The following is a 17872-nucleotide window of genomic DNA, read 5'->3' as shown; positions in this document are numbered from 1 at the left end:
AATAATATCAGAAAACAGTAATTATTAAATGACTCGGATATTATTCCAGACGCAACGAGCGGCCGCTCCACCGAACGAAACTTCTAATATCTGTTTAGTTCTTGTGGCTTTGTGTCTGCAGAAAACAGACATTATTGTGTTTCTGATTATATAACCACAAAACTGTTGCAACTAATTAAGTGACATTCCTTTTCATTATAACTAAAAATTAAAGTGATACTAATTATTTAACCAAATCTTTATTGTATGAAAACCTATTTTAAGCCATTTTGTTTTATTTTTAGCATTTATTACTCACCGGAGATCCATACCTGCTACAGTTCCTAATTGGATATTGGAGTTTCGTTGTGGAAGAGGATCGCACACAGAGGGGTGAAGTTCCGGCAACACAATCTCTGAGTTCCAGGCTCACCTCGACAATCTGCTCCGTGTTTGTAGATTTGCATTTTGCAGAGTTTTAAGACTCTGAATAGAGGTGTGTCGATGGCGGTCTATTCATGCTGTTTTGGGTTTGGGGTAGGACTGGCAACGCTTAAGGCCAATTTTCACCTTCAAAACATGCTAAATTGTTGTTCCCAATTGCAGAATGAGGTTGAGTATTACACAGAGCAGTTTTAAAAATGTCACTTATCTCGATTTACAGCCTATCAGGTGTGAGAGCCGGGACCAGCAGCACTAGGTTGGACCCTCTGTAAGCGGCCATAAGCACCACCGGTCCGGACGAGTTGAGGGGGAGAAGCGCCTTGGAAGAAAGGAAGAGAAGAGCAGCGGAGGAGTGCTCCAGCAGGAAGAGAAGAAAGAACACTGGAGGCGTGTGTTACTCTGTGGTCATGGTGCCAGCGGTGGGATTTCTGTCTCCTGTATGTTATGTGCAATGTGCCCTCCTGCAAGGTCAACACTTACCTGATCCAGCAGGGTGTGGGTGATAATCATGACTCTAACAATGGTTTTAAATTTACCAGCGACTCCTCAAGACGGTGTTTCTAAGTGTGACTTCTGAAGCTGGGGGTCAGGAGGGCTGGACTGATGTCATTGTCATTGCCCTTGTTGGCCTATCTCTCTCTAACCTATTCTATCTTTGCTGGACTCTATTCCCTTACACTGCTCACTAAGCACTATGGGCCTGATTCATTAAGGATCAGAGCTTAAGAAACTTCTTATTTCAGTCTCCTGGACAAAACCATGTTACAATGCAAGGGGTGCAAATTACTATTCTGTTTTGCACATAAGTTAAATACTGACTGTTTTTTCATGTAGCACACAAATATCAACTTTCAGTGTACAAATAAGATATCAAGCACTGAGCCACCATGCTGCCCTACATGTTAAAACCTGCTGGATAGGAATACGTTTTTTGCGGGATGGGTAGAATGGATACTAGTGCATACAGAGTTGCCCGTACAGCAAATTGTGAGGACTCACACAGAAGACATGATAAGACGTACGAGGGAGACGGACAGTAGACAGACGTGAGACAAGTGGTAGAGAGGACCCTCCCCATGAGAGCTTACATTCTAAAGGGAGGGGTGGTGAGAGACAGTAGGAGCAACTGGGATAAGGTGGAGCCGGTGGCCGAAGGAAAAGGAGGTGGTAGGATATTCGAGCATGAAGAGGTGAGTTTTGAGGGAGCGTTTGAAGGATTGGAGATTGGGGTAGAGGTGGGTGAGATGGGGTAAGGCGTTCCAAGGATGGGGGCAGCACAGTATAACACTTGGAGGCGAGCATGGGAGGAGGTAATGAGAGGTGAATTGAGGCGAAGGTCAGAGGCGGAGCGGAGTGGCCGGGTGGAGGTGTACCTTGAGACGAGGTCAGAGATGTATGGGGGAGAAGTGTCGATGAAGGTTTTGCAAGTAAGTGTGAGTAGCTTAAACTGAATGCAGAAACGGAGAGGGAGCCAGTGAACAGATTTAAAGACAGGAGCAGTGAAGCAGGTGCCCTGGGAGAGAAAGATGAACCTAGCCGAGGCATTCTGAAAGTAGAATTATCACAGATGACGAGTTGAAATTCTGTTTTGGGAATTCTCTTAATTGTGCTGCGGGGATAGGAGTTCTGTGCATGCAGTAATGCATCGTGATATCAAGAAAATCAATGCAAAGTTAGGTTTAGTATAATCAGACAATTCAAGACACGTAAAGCCAAATGCAATGAAATCAAATTCTTAGGGTCTTATTTAAAGATAAATGCAGCGAGAAGGTGACATTTTGCTGCTTGGCAAAGCCCTGTTTAAATAGTACAGACAGATTAAGAGCTGTGAGAGGGCTGCATCCAAGCTTAACTCTAAATTGCGGTGTTAAAATAAAGCTGCCTGGTATTTTTTATGCTGTATGAAAAAGCAGGCTGTTGCAACATTGTTTGCCTGGGTAGCAAATTTGTACCCTTTAGCTGTATTGGCTGCTAAATCTAAATTAGACCCTGTCCCCTTCACAAAAAAAGAAAGATGTTATCAATAATTCTGGAGTACATTTGGGGAGGATCCTGGTGATTTGCAAATGCAGGGGCCAGATAGACAGGAAATGTTATCATAGCGCCGGAGTGATCATGTGAGGAGAGTGACATGAGTGCTGATTGGAGGAGAATGGTGACAGTCGGCCAGAATGAGGGGGTGCCCGGACACACTGCCCTAACACAGGAGGCTGGTAGCAATAACCGGCAGAGCGTTTACCTCGAAGATAGTGGAGTCGACACAGAGGCTGTGATGATCTGCGGATTGATGTGCTGGAGACTCAAAGAACAGGTAGCAATATTCTGCAGAGCGTTACCACAGGGTAGTGGAGTAGTTACAAAGGCTGTGATGATCTGCGGATCGATGTGCTGGAGACTCAGAGAACAGGCAGCAAACGAGAGCCAGGTGCTTATGGGGTGGGACTGGACTCAGTATATGAATGTGCAAAATTTGCATCATTAAGCCCAGCCTTCATCACATCTGGGAGGAGATGCCTACTCTTCCGGTAGTCCGGCAGGGCTCCCCGAAATTTGGGAGCCTCCTGGAGAATCCTGGGAAAGTAGGCAATTATGAGCATATGTTAGTTCCCTCTTTGTAGGTATGTGCTGAGCGATTTCACACAAGATACGCTACACAAACTGGCGTGTGACCCACCCTGCATCAGGCCCTATCTGGGCAGTGTTCTAAAAAAAAATAAAAAAAAAGAAGATGGGAAGTGAAGAACATGCACAGATGTGCACAGTCTTGTTCCACCGGCTGTAAGCGCTGGGCGAGCCCCGAGGCCGGTTGCTGACTGTCACGACTGTAGTGGGTGTTTGACTGGTAGAAGGTACCTGCTGTTGTTGGCGCAACTCAGAGGAAGGCGCGGAGTCTAACGTGCCCCTGGTATTCACCAGGAACCCCCGCAAGGAAGTATGGACTCCGCTGCAGGGACACGCAGGTCGCGGTCCTTCCTAGAGTCCACAGCGAGATACAAGGGAGTGTCAGACAGGCCGGTTCGGCAACGTTCAAGTAGAGGAGGTACAAAGGGAAATCCAGAAGAATGGTCAGGCAAGCCGGGTCGGTAATCTACAGGGAGCGCAGTACAAGGCAGAATCCAGATAGGGGTGGTCAAACGGTCCGGGTCAAAAGGGTCACAGGCAGCACGAGGAAGGTCAGGAACAATATAGCAACTGGTACACAGAAACGCTGGAGGCAGGAAGACCTGATACTCTGGCACTGGTAGGAGGGCCAGAGAAGGTTTAAATACTGGAGTGCTCCAATAGAATCAGCGCTGCAGCGCTGTCATCCTCAGCGCCGGGAATCACTATAGCGTCCCGTTGCCTAGCAACGGGTCGCGCTGTCTGCAGAGGTCAGGCGGCCGAGGATCCGGAAATGACGCGTCTGGTTGCCTAGCAACCAGACGCGCGATCATACAGTCAGGCGGCCGTGCGGACGGCGCCTGACAGTATACCCTCCTCTTCCTCCTCCTGTTTGAAGGAACTTCTTGAGAATTCTAGGAGCGTGAAGGTCCTGTTTGTCCACCCATGATCTCTCCTCTGAGCCAAATCCTTTCCAATGGACCAGAAATTGCTGTTTGCCACGAAGAATGCGAGAAGCCAAGATCCGACTGACTTCGAATTCAGTTCCAGAAGAGGTTTGTATTGGTGGGGGACGACCGGGAGGTCGATAGAATTTATTGAGTACCAGTGGTCGTAGTAATGAGACATGAAAAGTATTATGACATCTCAGAGAAGGAGGAAGTTTCAATTTGAAGCATACAGGATTAATGACTTGCATGATGGTGTACGGGCCAATAAATCGAGGAGCCATCTTCATAGAAGGGACCTTTAGTCTTAGGTCCCGGGTGGATAGCCATACCTGGTCTCCCACCTTTAAGAGAGGAGTGGCCCTCCGATGACGATCTGCAAAGATCTTGTGATGCTGAGTAGCCTTGAGTAAAGCCGTCTTAGTCTTAGCCCAAATGAGAGAAAATTCCCGATAAAGAGTATCTACAGCTGGGACCGGTGAAGAGGACACTGGAAAAGGATCCGGAAACACAGGGTGACTTCCGTATACAATAAAGAACGGAGAGAATCCGGTAGACTCATGAATGTGTTGATTATGGGAGAACTCCGCCCAAGGAAGGAATTGAGACCATTTATTCTGGTTGTCGGAGGTAAAACAGCGGAGGAATGTCTCGAGATCCTGATTGATTCGCTCCGTCTGTCCGTTGGTTTGCGGATGGTATCCCGAAGAGAATTTCAATTCTATGTTTACTCTCTTACAAAAGGTTCTCCAAAACTGGGATGTAAATTGGACTCCGCGGTCCGAAATGATCTCCTTCGGGCACCCATGTAGTCTGAATATCTCCTTGATAAAGATATCTGCCAGACGACTGGCCGTGGGCAGTCCAGTTAGAGGAATAAAATGTGCCATCTTCGAAAATCGATCAATAACCACCCAGATAGTGGTAAACCCTGCACTGAGGGGTAGGTCTGTGATAAAATCCATGGCCACACTTTCCCAAGGAGCATCGGGGATAGGAAGTGGACGAAGAAGGCCTGCCGGGACTCTTCTACAAGTTTTGTGTTGAGCACAGGTAGTGCAGGAAGCAATAAATCTCTCAACATCGGCACGTACATTAGGCCACCAGAAGCGTCGGCAAAGCAGCGATGTAGTCTTCTTTATTCCAGCATGGCCGGCAATGCGGGATGAATGAGCCCACTGCAAGGTCTTGAATCGGAGATGGGGTTCCACAAATGACCGGCCTGGAGGAGGAGAGGACGTTTTGGTCCTAGTAAGGGCTACGATATTAGAAGGATCAATAATATGCTGCGGAACCAATGGTCTTAAACGATCGGAATCGTCAAATGAGCGAGATAATGCATCAGCACGTCCATTCTTGGCTCCCGGGCAGAATGTGAGCTTCATGTCAAATCGAGCAAAGAAGGATGCCCAGCGGGCTTGCCGAGGATTAAGGCAACGAGCCTCTTGAATGAACACTAGATTCCGATGGTCGGTAAACACAGTAACAGGAAATATAGCCCCCTCCAACAGATGTCGCCACTCCTCCAGAGCCGCCTTGATGGCCAGTAATTCCTTGTCCCCTATTCCATAATTACATTCGCTTGGAAGAAATCGTCTGGAGAAAAACCCACACGGGTTGTGTGAGCCAGCCGGAGACTCTTGAAAAAGCACCGCCCCAATGCCTACTGAGGATGCATCTACCTCTAGGAAAAAAGGTCGTTCTTGATCTGGCTGGGACAGAACTGGGGCTGAAGAGAATGCTTTCTTTAACGTTATGAAGGCAGACATGGCCTCCGAAGACCAGACCCTAGGGTTGGCAGTCTTCCTGGTTAACGCTGTAATGGGGGCTATAATGGTGGAGAATCCCTGAATAAATTGGCGATAATAGTTTGCAAAGCCGATGAACCTTTGAATAGCTTTAAGGCCTTGTGGCTGAGGCCAGTCCAGAATAGCTGACACCTTGGAGGGATCCATACAAAGACCTTGACCCGACACGATGAAACCAAGAAAAGATACCTGACTAATCTCAAACACACATTTCTCCAGCTTGCAATAGAGGTGATGTTCCCGAAGTCTGCGTAAGACCTCCTTTACTTGTTCCCGATGAGTCTTCAGATCTTTAGAAAATATTAATATATCGTCTAGATATACTACCACAGAAGTGTATAACAGGTCATGAAAGATATCATTAACGAAGGTTTGGAAGATGGCTGGGGCGTTGCAGAGGCCGAAGGGCATCACCAGGTACTCGAAATGTCCATCTCTGGTGTTAAAGGCCGTTTTCCATTCGTCTCCTTCTTTGATGCGAATCAAATTATAGGCCCCACGGAGATCTAGTTTGGAAAAGATTTGAGATCCACTGAGTTTGTCAAAGAGGTCGGAGATGAGAGGTAGTGGATATCGATTTTTGACAGTGATGCGGTTGAGAGGACGATAATCAATACAAGGCCGAAGAGACCCATCCTTCTTCTTAACAAAAAAAAACCCTGCACCCGCTGGGGAAGTAGATTTGCGGATAAATCCCCGTTTCAGGTTTTCTGAAATATATTGAGACATGGCTGACGTCTCTGGACGAGATAAAGGGTAGGTCCGCCCTTTGGGGATGGGTTGGTCAGGAGATAAAACAATAGCGCAATCCCAGGGACGATGGGGAGGCAAGATCTCCGCTTCCACTTTACTGAATACATCCTGGAATTCCATATAAGCCTCAGGAAGGTGGGTTAGCTCGGAATGAGCCATTACTTGACATTTAGGAGGCAAGACTCTAGACAAACATTCAAAGCGACATCCTTCACCCCACGACATAACTTGAGCGTGGTCCCAATCCATCTGAGGAGAATGTCTTCTCAGCCATGGTAACCCCAAGATGAGGGGATTAATGGACCTCGGCAACACCAAAAGTTGGATAATTTCGCTGTGAAGTACTCCTACCCTCAACCGAACAGGAGAAGTCACGGATGAGATGGAGCCGTGAGTGACACGACTTCCGTCGACTGCCGTCAGAGATAACGGTTGGGGCAACGGGTTCAGAGGTATCTGGAGCTGCGAAGCTAGATCCGCCGAAATGAAGTTCCCGGAGGAGCCGGAGTCCACAAAGGCCGTGGTGGAAAAGGTACCCTTGGGGGTGCTCAGGATGACAGCCATCTGAAATTCTGGAGAATTTTCTTTAGAATAGGGAGCAACTGTGGATTCTCCTAAAACGGCCTCCCCGCCACCATTTAGGAGGAAGAGTTTCCCGGTTTCTTGGGACAAACTCTTAGCAGGTGTCCCGGATCTCCACAATACAGACACAGGCGTTGTTTGAAGCGTCTCTCCCTCTCTTCAAGGGATAATTTAGAGCGTCCTACTTGCATTGGTTCGTCCACTGGCAGGATGGGATTTTGGAACTGGGGTGCTAGCCGTGGTATGAACCGTTTGCCAGGAGAGCGTTCCTGCGTGCGCTCTTGGTAACGCAAATCCACCTTTATGCACATGGAGATGAGAGAATCTAACTCAGCCGGGAGTTCTCTGGAAATTAACTCATCCTTAATCCGATCCACCAGACCTTGCCAAAAGGTTGCCACCAGTGCTTCATTATTCCATTTTAACTCGGAAGCCAGGGTTCGGAATTGAACTGCGTATTGCCCTACGGACAGGTCACCTTGGCGGAGGTTTAACAAGCTGGTAGCTGCAGAAGCAACTCTTCCGGGATCATCGAAGACTTTCCTGAAAGCTTCAATGAAAGAGTTGGAGTTATGAAGAAGTGGACCCCCTTGTTCCCATAAAGGTGAGGCCCAGGCAAGGGCTTGACCACTGAGGAGGGAGATGAGAAAAGCTACTTTGGTGCGTTCTGAAGAAAAGGCCCCTGGGTTGCACTCAAATTGGATGGCACATTGGTTCAGAAAGCCCCTGCACTTCTTGGGATCACCGTCAAACTTTTCGGGTGTCGGGATGCGTACACCGGAGGCCGCTGTAGAGACCGTAACCACACTGGATGCTGTGGATGCCGCAGAGGTTATGGCTGGTGTAGCGGGTGCAGCATTCTGAAATGTATCGAAGCGGGTAGCAATCCCTTGGACACATTGTAGAAGATGCGCTTGGGCTGCTTCTTGTTGCTCCACACGTTGGGCCAAATGCAGGAGTAGGTCACGAGCAGACGGTTCACCAGACCCCTCCGTTGTCATGGCCAGAGTATACTGTCACGACTGTAGTGGGTGTTTGACTGGTAGAAGGTACCTGCTGTTGTTGGCGCAACTCAGAGGAAGGCGCGGAGTCTAACGTGCCCCTGGTATTCACCAGGAACCCCCGCAAGGAAGTATGGACTCCGCTGCAGGGACACGCAGGTCGCGGTCCTTCCTAGAGTCCACAGCGAGATACAAGGGAGTGTCAGACAGGCCGGTTCGGCAACGTTCAAGTAGAGGAGGTACAAAGGGAAATCCAGAAGAATGGTCAGGCAAGCCGGGTCGGTAATCTACAGGGAGCGCAGTACAAGGCAGAATCCAGATAGGGGTGGTCAAACGGTCCGGGTCAAAAGGGTCACAGGCAGCACGAGGAAGGTCAGGAACAATATAGCAACTGGTACACAGAAACGCTGGAGGCAGGAAGACCTGATACTCTGGCACTGGTAGGAGGGCCAGAGAAGGTTTAAATACTGGAGTGCTCCAATAGAATCAGCGCTGCAGCGCTGTCATCCTCAGCGCCGGGAATCACTATAGCGTCCCGTTGCCTAGCAACGGGTCGCGCTGTCTGCAGAGGTCAGGCGGCCGAGGATCCGGAAATGACGCGTCTGGTTGCCTAGCAACCAGACGCGCGATCATACAGTCAGGCGGCCGTGCGGACGGCGCCTGACACTGACAGCCCCTCGTCAGTCATTACTAAACCTCCACAATCCTACAATAAGGGAGCATGTAAAAGTCACTATAAAATCCTAACAGATCCCAGTGGGGCTGCAAAACCTCAACAGGCGTCATCCAGCAGAAATCTTCCATCGCTGCGACATCACAGACATGCGAGAGTCATGTCACCCTGCTGGCACAGTGAGAGTGCACTGGGTTTTATTAAAACCATTATGTTAATAGGAAAATAAACTCTATTTTAAAATAGTGCTTATTATGGTCCTCACGTGCCAGATGGCCGAAGTGCAGCACAAATCCTCTTTGCTGTCGCTACGCAAAGACTCCCGCCAAAGCACATAGGTTGATGGGGCAAGATGGCCGCGTTTGCGGAGGAGCAGGAGGTTGCAGCAGCCAATGGGAGGGATGACATTGTTTTTCTCACAGTACAGAGTAGCCGCATCTGTACAGCTACTTTCCGGGAGCACTACACAAGTTTTGTTTTGTGGAGCAAGATTGCTAAAATGTGTTAATGGAAGAGGTGGAGAGGGCATTTTTACAGGCATTCCCAGATGTGCAGAAGGGAACATTCCACCAAAAAAAAGTGGGGCTTCACTGTGCATGTGCAAGCTCCAGGGCTGGGGGAGGGGGGTTATGGGGGGGGGGGCACTGGGCACCAGCCCAACTCTGCCCAATGTAAAAAAAAACAGCTTCAAAACACAAAGTGCCACATTTAATAAACATACCTCCCTCCTGTCCTGATTATAGAATAACAGCCCCAACTAGGGGACTTTGAAAGGGGCGAGATCATGGGGGAACTGGGAGGGACTTTGTAATAAAGTGGGTGTGGCTGGTCAAGAGTGGGCATGATTGGGGTGGGGTTTGTGTGAACTAGGTTTTGATTCATTCAGACAGAAGTGGGCATTACTTTGCCTAGATGGATGTTGGGAGTTATGAATAAACACATTCCCGAATTCCCCTCGATCTCCTGATTAAATCATGCCAAAAATGAGGTTAAAACGAACATCAGGATCTGTTGCAATACCAAATACAGACAACAGGTGGCAGTGCACCATCAACACTGACAACTGTACATTCTTTTCCACTTACTGCAATCTGCACTTTGCTAAGGGTCAAGTCAATAAGGACTAAGAGATTGAACCTGTATGCAGCCTTTATATAAGGCCCTGACTCCTATCAATCTTTGCATGGGCATAAGACCTTAACTCATTACTCATCAACACATGTGTTACTTTCCCAGCTATTAGTATCTGAGAGCTGCCGCATCCTGTGTAAGTGCTTCAGCACTTCTACTTCGGAGTGGAGAGGACCCAAGGGCCAATAGGAGCTCTGCTACAAAAAAATGTCCACTGCTCTCTGGCAAGAGGTGTGCTACAAGAAAATGGCCACTGCTCTCCAGCAAGAGGAGATGTGCTAAAATAAAATGGCTGCTGCTCTCCAGCAAGAGGAGGTGTGCTACAAGAAAATGGATGCCATTCTCAACAAAAGAAGGTGAGCAACAAGAAAATGGTCACAGCTCTCCAGCACATAGATGTAGTTTAGTCATTACAAATTCTTCTCCCTAGTGTTTCCTCCATTGTGGATCCAGCCCGACTTCAGGGTGATTACAGGACACTCTCGGGGCTCTAGGTGATCACACACTATTTCAGGAGTCTCTCGAACATTTCAGGAGAGTCAACAAGTATAATATTAATCTTTAGAAATTAATTTTTGCTGACTGTAACGCATAAGTGATTTTTTTAATGGATTATCTTGTGCATTTTAATTAACAGCTCTCGCTACCAATAAAAATTGGGGCAGCAATAATCTACAGTGCAATAACCACAGACATACTGCCAATCGGGTTTCAGCTTTTAACAATCTAGAGCAGGGTAAACTAATGCAAGCAAACATCTGATTGGTTGCCCCACGCTACAGCCTATTTCTGCTGTACGTACCATGTTATGAAATCATCCTTACTGTTTTATGACAGGTCACATTGCCATCTTGCTGTGTAACGTTGTGTCACTCTAATGGTTATTTCTGAATTCCGCTTGTGGTGTTGTGTGGGAGTGCAGGATGTCCTGGTATACCCCAGCCTCTGACGCTTTGTGGGGGTTCCGCCTGAAGAAAGACCTTGTTCCAAAATCCCACCCTAACAGATGTTCACTGTTCCCCATCAGGCTGCAGAATGGTGACATTAACCCTTTTGTTTCACATTGAGCACGCAATAGACAACAGATTATAGACAACTTAAACAAAACAAAAAAGATTCACAGATTTTTAGCTTATTGTCAGTAAATTTACTGACAGTTGGTAGCCCAGCCCTGTCCCTGCTCAGTCTACTAGCCACACCTTATTTACACAGACCGTTCAGTGGGTAATTCTCCTCCCGATCTGTCACATTTAGATCATTTGGTGTTTCCTCAGTCACTCGGTTTATTTCTTAGGGGCTGTAGTGTCCTCAGAGAAGGTTTTGTGTGCAACCTCCGTAGTGCAAAGTGTTGGATACATATGAGGTGGATGTATCAAACCTTCTGAAAAGGAAATGCAGAGTTGTTGCCCATAGCAACCAATCAGATTCTAGTGCTCCACTTTTCCTTTTTAGAAGGTTTGTATTTATTAAGGGCTGTTTGGAAGCTGTAGCCAGGAGAGCAGGCAGTAGCCAGTGGCTCATTGCACAAATTCAGTAGAGGGCCCGGCTAGGAAGTTACAGTAAGATGCCATGAATTGATTCTAGGAACCGTAGATGAATGGACAGGGGGTCATCACATGGGTTGGCATGGGCATGACTCAAAGAATGTGGAGGCAATTAGAGGGCCGGCCTTCCAATTAACCTTGCTTCCTAGAAATTGCGCGCATAGGTGCGTGCGGCCCTACCTCTTGACTATCCATTGCTCACGACAGTCCCCAGAGATCAGGACAGGTGGGATTCATCCTCCCCCCCCCCCCTCATCCTAACCTGTAACTAGTTCCCCCTTCCTTCAACGACCCCCTCACCCCTCCTTGAATTTACTCTCCCTTCTCTACCCAGGGGAAGTTGTCTTGTGTGAAATTAACGGAAATTGTGTAACGGGTGGTAATAGGGTAATGTAGTGAGGTTAAGGGGGTGGTTGAGGAATATTATAAGCTTGTCTGAAGAGGTGGGTTTTCAGAGAAGGCTTGAAAGTTTGTAGACCAGAGAAGAGTCTTGTTGTGCGAGGGAGAGAAATCCATAGAGTGGGTGCAGCCCGAAAAAAGTCCTGTAACCAGGAATGGGAGGATGTAATGAGGGTGGATGAGAGACGCAGATCTTGTGCAGAATGGAGTTGCCAAGTTGGGAGATATTTTGAGACAAGAGAGGAGATGTATGTTGGTGCAGCTTTGTTGATGGCCTTGTAGGTTAGTAAAAGTATTTTATATTGGATTCAGTAGAAAACAGGCAACCAGTGTAGAGACATACAGAGTGATTCAGCAGAGGAATAATGATTTGCAAGGAAAATCAGTCTTGCCGCAGCGTGCAAAATAGATTGTAGGGGTTTGAGCCTGTTTTGGGGAAGACCAGTAAGGAGGGATTTGCAATAGTCAATGCAGGAGATGATAAGTGCATGAATTAAGGTTTTTACAGTGTCTTACGTGAGATGTGTGCGAATTCTGCAAATGTTTTTATGCATTCCTTATGAATTAAGGGGCTGACCCGCTGACCCGCTGTCCCGACAGTTCATCATCATCATCTATTTATTTATATAGCGCCACTAGTTCTGCAGTGCTGTACAGAGAACTCATTCACATCAGTCCCTGCCCCATTGGCGCTTACAATTTAAAATTAAGGAGTGTGGGAGAAAATCGGAGCACCCGGAGGAAGCCCACGCAAACACGGGGAGAACATACAAACTCCACACAGATAGGGCCATGGTTGGGAATCAAACTCATGACCCCAGTGCTGTGAGGCAGAAGTGCTAACCACTAAGCCCCCATGCATACAGTTGATACGTTTGTCTCTGGGAAGTACTGGGAAGTGGGAAATTATATCCCCACTTACCATGGTTACCAGGCCTAATTTCATCTTTAATACCCCTAAGTAAAACTCTGACCATACCATAATGCATACTTGCAAACTCTCCCGGATTGTCCGGGAGACTCACTAATTCCATGTAGATCTCCAGGACTCCTTCAGGCTATTCTCTCACATTTTTTGGCCAAGTCATAGCGGCCTCAATGGCGTGTTTTGCCATGAAAACTGTTATTTTGGCCCTGCCTTTGGCACTTCATGGAACAGCAATAGTTCCTCCACAGGCAGCACAAGCTCTGTAAAGCTCAAACAGGGCTTCACTGGTCATGCGCAGACCGCATGCTTGCTCAGAAGAGACAATTGTGGCTGCAGGAGGTCCCCATGATGTAGTGTTCTTCCCCTGTATGGCGGGCCTAATTTGTAAGAGATGACTGGAGTTGTAGTCCCTTATTACTTGTGCAGGAGAGCTGCCGGACACCCTGTCACTGTATGTGTAGAGAGCAGGAGAGCTGCCGGCCACCCTGTCACTGTATGTGCAGAGAGCAGGAGAGCTGGCGGCCACCCTGTCACTGTATGCGTAGAGAGCAGGAGAGCTGCCGGCCACCCTGTCACTGTATGTGCAGAGAGCAGGAGAGCTGCACTCCACCCTGTCACTGTATGTGTAGAGAGCAGGAGAGCTGCCGGCCACCCTGTCACTGTATGTGCAGAGAGCAGGAGCTGCCGGCCACCCTGTCACTGTATGTGTAGAGAGCAGGAGAGCTGGCGGCCACCCTGTCACTGTATGCGTAGAGAGCAGGAGAGCTGCCGGCCACCCTGTCACTGTATGTGCAGAGAGCAGGAGAGCTGCACTCCACCCTGTCACTGTATGTGTAGAGAGCAGGAGAGCTGCCGGCCACCCTGTCACTGTATGTGTAGAGAGCAGGAGAGCTGCACTCCACCCTGTCACTGTATGTGTAGAGAGCAGGAGAGCTGCCGGCCACCCTGTCACTGTATGCGTAGAGAGCAGGAGAGCTGCACTCCACCCTGTCACTGTATGTGCAGAGAGCAGGAGAGCTGGCGGCCACCCTGTCACTGTATGTGTAGAGAGCAGGAGAGCTGCCGGCCACCCTGTCACTGTATGTGTAGAGAGCAGAGAGCTGCCGGCCACCCTGTCACTGTATGTGCAGAGAGCAGGAGAGCTGCCGGCCACCCTGTCACTGTATGTGCAGAGAGCAGGAGAGCTGCCGGCCACCCTGTCACTGTATGTGTAGAGAGCAGGAGAGCTGGCGGCCACCCTGTCACTGTATGCGTAGAGAGCAGGAGAGCTGCCGGCCACCCTGTCACTGTATGTGCAGAGAGCAGGAGAGCTGCACTCCACCCTGTCACTGTATGTGTAGAGAGCAGGAGAGCTGCCGGCCACCCTGTCACTGTATGTGTAGAGAGCAGGAGAGCTGCACTCCACCCTGTCACTGTATGTGTAGAGAGCAGGAGAGCTGCCGGCCACCCTGTCACTGTATGCGTAGAGAGCAGGAGAGCTGCACTCCACCCTGTCACTGTATGTGCAGAGAGCAGGAGAGCTGGCGGCCACCCTGTCACTGTATGTGTAGAGAGCAGGAGAGCTGCCGGCCACCCTGTCACTGTATGTGTAGAGAGCAGAGAGCTGCCGGCCACCCTGTCACTGTATGTGCAGAGAGCAGGAGAGCTGCCGGCCACCCTGTCACTGTATGTGCAGAGAGCAGGAGAGCTGCCGGCCACCCTGTCACTGTATGTGTAGAGAGCAGGAGAGCTGCTGGCCACCCTGTCACTGTCTGTGTAGAGAGCAGGAGAGCTGCACTCCACCCTGTCACTGTATGTGCAGAGAGCAGGAGAGCTGGCGGCCACCCTGTCACTGTATGTGCAGAGAACAGGAGAGCTGGCGGCCACCCTGTCACTGTCTGTGTAGAGAGCAGGAGAGCTGCACTCCACCCTGTCACTGTATGTGCAGAGAGCAGGAGAGCTGGCGGCCACCCTGTCACTGTATGTGCAGAGAACAGGAGAGCTGGCGGCCACCCTGTCACTGTATGTGCAGAGAGCAGGAGAGCTGCCGGCCACCCTGTCACTGTATGTGCAGAGAGCAGGAGAGCTGCCGGCACTATAAACATCTCATTGGCAGAGTATCTCCTCATGGGATCCAGCTGTGACATTGTCTGTAGCCTCATCTCTTGGCTCCCTAAACAGCCCTTTGTGGATCTTCATAAATATTCTGCTTTCTGCTAATCCCACACTGACAGCAGCCCTTTGTTTTGCAATTCCTCTTTGGATCCAGGGCGGGTGGCCAGGCCGGACCTCACAGCGGTCCGTGTACCATGCCTCCATTCCTGAGTCACCCTCGCTGTCGCTCCGTAAAAGAGATAAGGGCCTTATTCAGACTGTTACCCGTTAGGCTATAAATGTTGTACAGTCACATCTCAGATGTGTGTCCTCTTCCTGTACACTAAGCACGTTACACACAGCACACTTCATTTATTTTCTAAGCTAAACCGTGGGTTTATTTACTAACATAAAGCAGCCATGCAGCCGCGCACGGCACTGATCGTTGCTTCCGTTGTATCGTCTGCTTATTAAACTTTGTTTCTAGGAGATGTGGAGACAAAGGGTCGGTTTATGAGAGTGAGAAATGGCGTAAATCCGGTGAAAACGGGAGCTCCCTGGCCGGTGAAGATATCGCCAAATATGGCCGACGATTGCCTTTGCTGGGGGCCAAGCAAAGCCTGGGGGGACCTGTCAAACTATATTTATTTATATTTCCTATAATTATTATTTTTTTATTTATTTTTTAAGTCGAAAAGTGATAGCACGTCCGGGCTTCCCGTTCCACTGTGCATGTGTGCAATGCCAGGACACGCGTGTACAGAGGAATCCTGCACTGGCTGACAAAGTGGTAAGAGTCCTGTCCGTGCCACAGCGAAATTGAATTGTTAAACTGGGAGAAAGAAAATTTCCTGTTGCTTCCACAAGCAGCGATAGAAAATCTTCTGTATCGCCCATGATTCATAAATAGACCCTCAAACTCTGAAAAGAAGAGGTGGTTGTGACACGATGACGCCATTTGTGTCATCAAGAGGGTGGAGCAAGTTGTATGATGACGATTAATTGTGAAAGTTCCGTCAACAAGGCCCGCCCACCTCAGTGTACACCCTGTGGGCGGAGCTTGTTGATGGAATTTTCATCATTACAACATTTCCACGCCACTCTCAAATTCCGGGTAGGTCTCCCGGACTCCCAGGTGAACAAACCATTCTCCCGCATCCTGCCCACTTGCGTTATTGTGTCGCGGGGTGGGGTCAAAATGACAGCTAGCCATCAGAATCATCCAGTGTTTAGACTGGGAGACATTAGGACCTATTGACCGAACAGGGGGGGAACGTGATTATATTACTTATAACATGATGAACAGCTCCTTATACACTATAAAGTGTAATCGTCTGATACTTTTAGTATCACTTTCTACAATGATACTTTTTTTTTAATGACAAATTAATATCTTCCTTTTGTGTAAAGGGATTCTCCATTTTAAGATGACTTCAGTTCAATGACATCTAATACCCTCCTGCAATGTGTACTAAATAGACAGTGCATTTTTCCCTATGCTTTTCAGCCATGCATTTATATCAAAAGGCAAGGAGCAGTTTTGCATCATATCAAAGGGCAAAGAGTAATAAAAACCTCTCCCGTGTGATATAAATATGTCTGAAAAGCTCAGACAATAAGGAAGGCCATATATATAGCTGGCTGTATATTATAGCTATAACAATCACTGTCCGCCATGCTACATGTGTATGAATAAACTTACTCTGTACTTATTAAATGACTCCAGATTGTGATGTAAATCTTCAGATTATATAAATAAATATGACCTGAAGACTTGTTGCAATTTTGCATTTTGGGTGCAGTTCACCGTTAGCAGACAAGTTACCTTTTACTGCCCCCTTGTGGTAAGGTACATTTTGCATAGTATAAGTTTCCTTTTACTGAAACAGTAACAGAACCCTGAGTGATTTTGGAAACTCTTTATAAGTAGCAACAGTGCCAACTGCTGGAGAATCAGAAATTAACATGCTTTGTGATTTAAGAAAAGGATCCTGCTCATGAGAGAGCTTACAATCTAGTGGGTTGTTATATAAGGATGATAGAGATCCACTGCCTTAAGCCATGCGGAAATGGGTTCTTCCGTATGATTTAGGCATTTTTAAGGATAGTGACAATTTATCAGAGATATCTCCTGCATTAGGCAAAGCTCCGCACAATTTATCAATCTGATCCCGATGGCTAACGGCATCAGAAGATGGCTTTAGACTTTCAATCCTAGTTGGAGAGCTTCGTAGGAGAGGGATCTCCGGAAGCCTTCCTGGTCTCCGCTGCGTTAATTAACGTAAATGACCTTTGTGCATGCGCAGTAAATCTTCCGGTCAGAACCTTTAATTATAATTTGCTCTGTTAAGTCATCTGTCATCGCTGCAATGACAGATCCATTGCGGGGCAACATCGTGAATCATGGTCAGTAAAATGTGCAAATCTTTTTGATTGGACCAATGATAGATGGTGGTTACTGTATATAATGCCAAACAGAACAACCGTAATGAAAATAACTAAAATGCTTCAGGCAACATTTTACAAGTCTTTATCTAATCCTGGTTTATTTACTGACTAACAAACTAACTCAGGTTTCAGCCATTACCTGAACCTCTGTTATAGTACAGCAATGCACCCTCTGTTATGGTGGTACTCACTATTATGACCCACTACATGGACACAATTCACACCCCACTGCAGATTAACTCCAGATCTCTGAACTCCTAAGACTTTTACTCTTCCATCCGTAATGAGAACCTTCGTTTTATTTCTTTCGATGATCACGTTTTAAGCACAGATATCTACTTGAGATGCTCAGGCTCGGTTCACCGAAAACTGAACACACCCGAACTTAGCAGATCCGAGTACCATACATACATTCGCTGGCCCTCGGAATTGAAAACGAGGCAAAACATCATCGCTAGGCCGTTAGATCTTACGAGTTTTGGATTCTATAAGTACCGCCCTCCACGGCAATCCAGCGCCATTTCACAGAGGGACACAGAAGGGGTAGCACAGTTCTTGGCA

General features: G+C 47.9%; 1 protein-coding gene across 1 annotated transcript in view; it reads left to right on the top strand.

The window, feature by feature from the left end:
• The first annotated feature begins 683 nt into the window (after window positions 1-683).
• TFIP11 (tuftelin interacting protein 11) overlaps window positions 684-17872 on the top strand; it is a 36398-nt gene continuing 19209 nt past the window's right edge. The window contains exon 1 of the mRNA XM_075188308.1: window positions 684-860. Coding sequence (XP_075044409.1) covers window positions 831-860 — 30 coding nt within the window. The 5' untranslated portion in view covers window positions 684-830. The remainder of the gene's footprint in view (window positions 861-17872) is intronic.

This window comes from Mixophyes fleayi, chromosome 10, assembly GCF_038048845.1.
Source record: "Mixophyes fleayi isolate aMixFle1 chromosome 10, aMixFle1.hap1, whole genome shotgun sequence".
Lineage (NCBI taxonomy): Eukaryota > Metazoa > Chordata > Amphibia > Anura > Limnodynastidae > Mixophyes > Mixophyes fleayi.
Note: the sequence above shows the minus strand (reverse complement) of the source record. Positions and strands in the feature narration are given on the sequence as shown.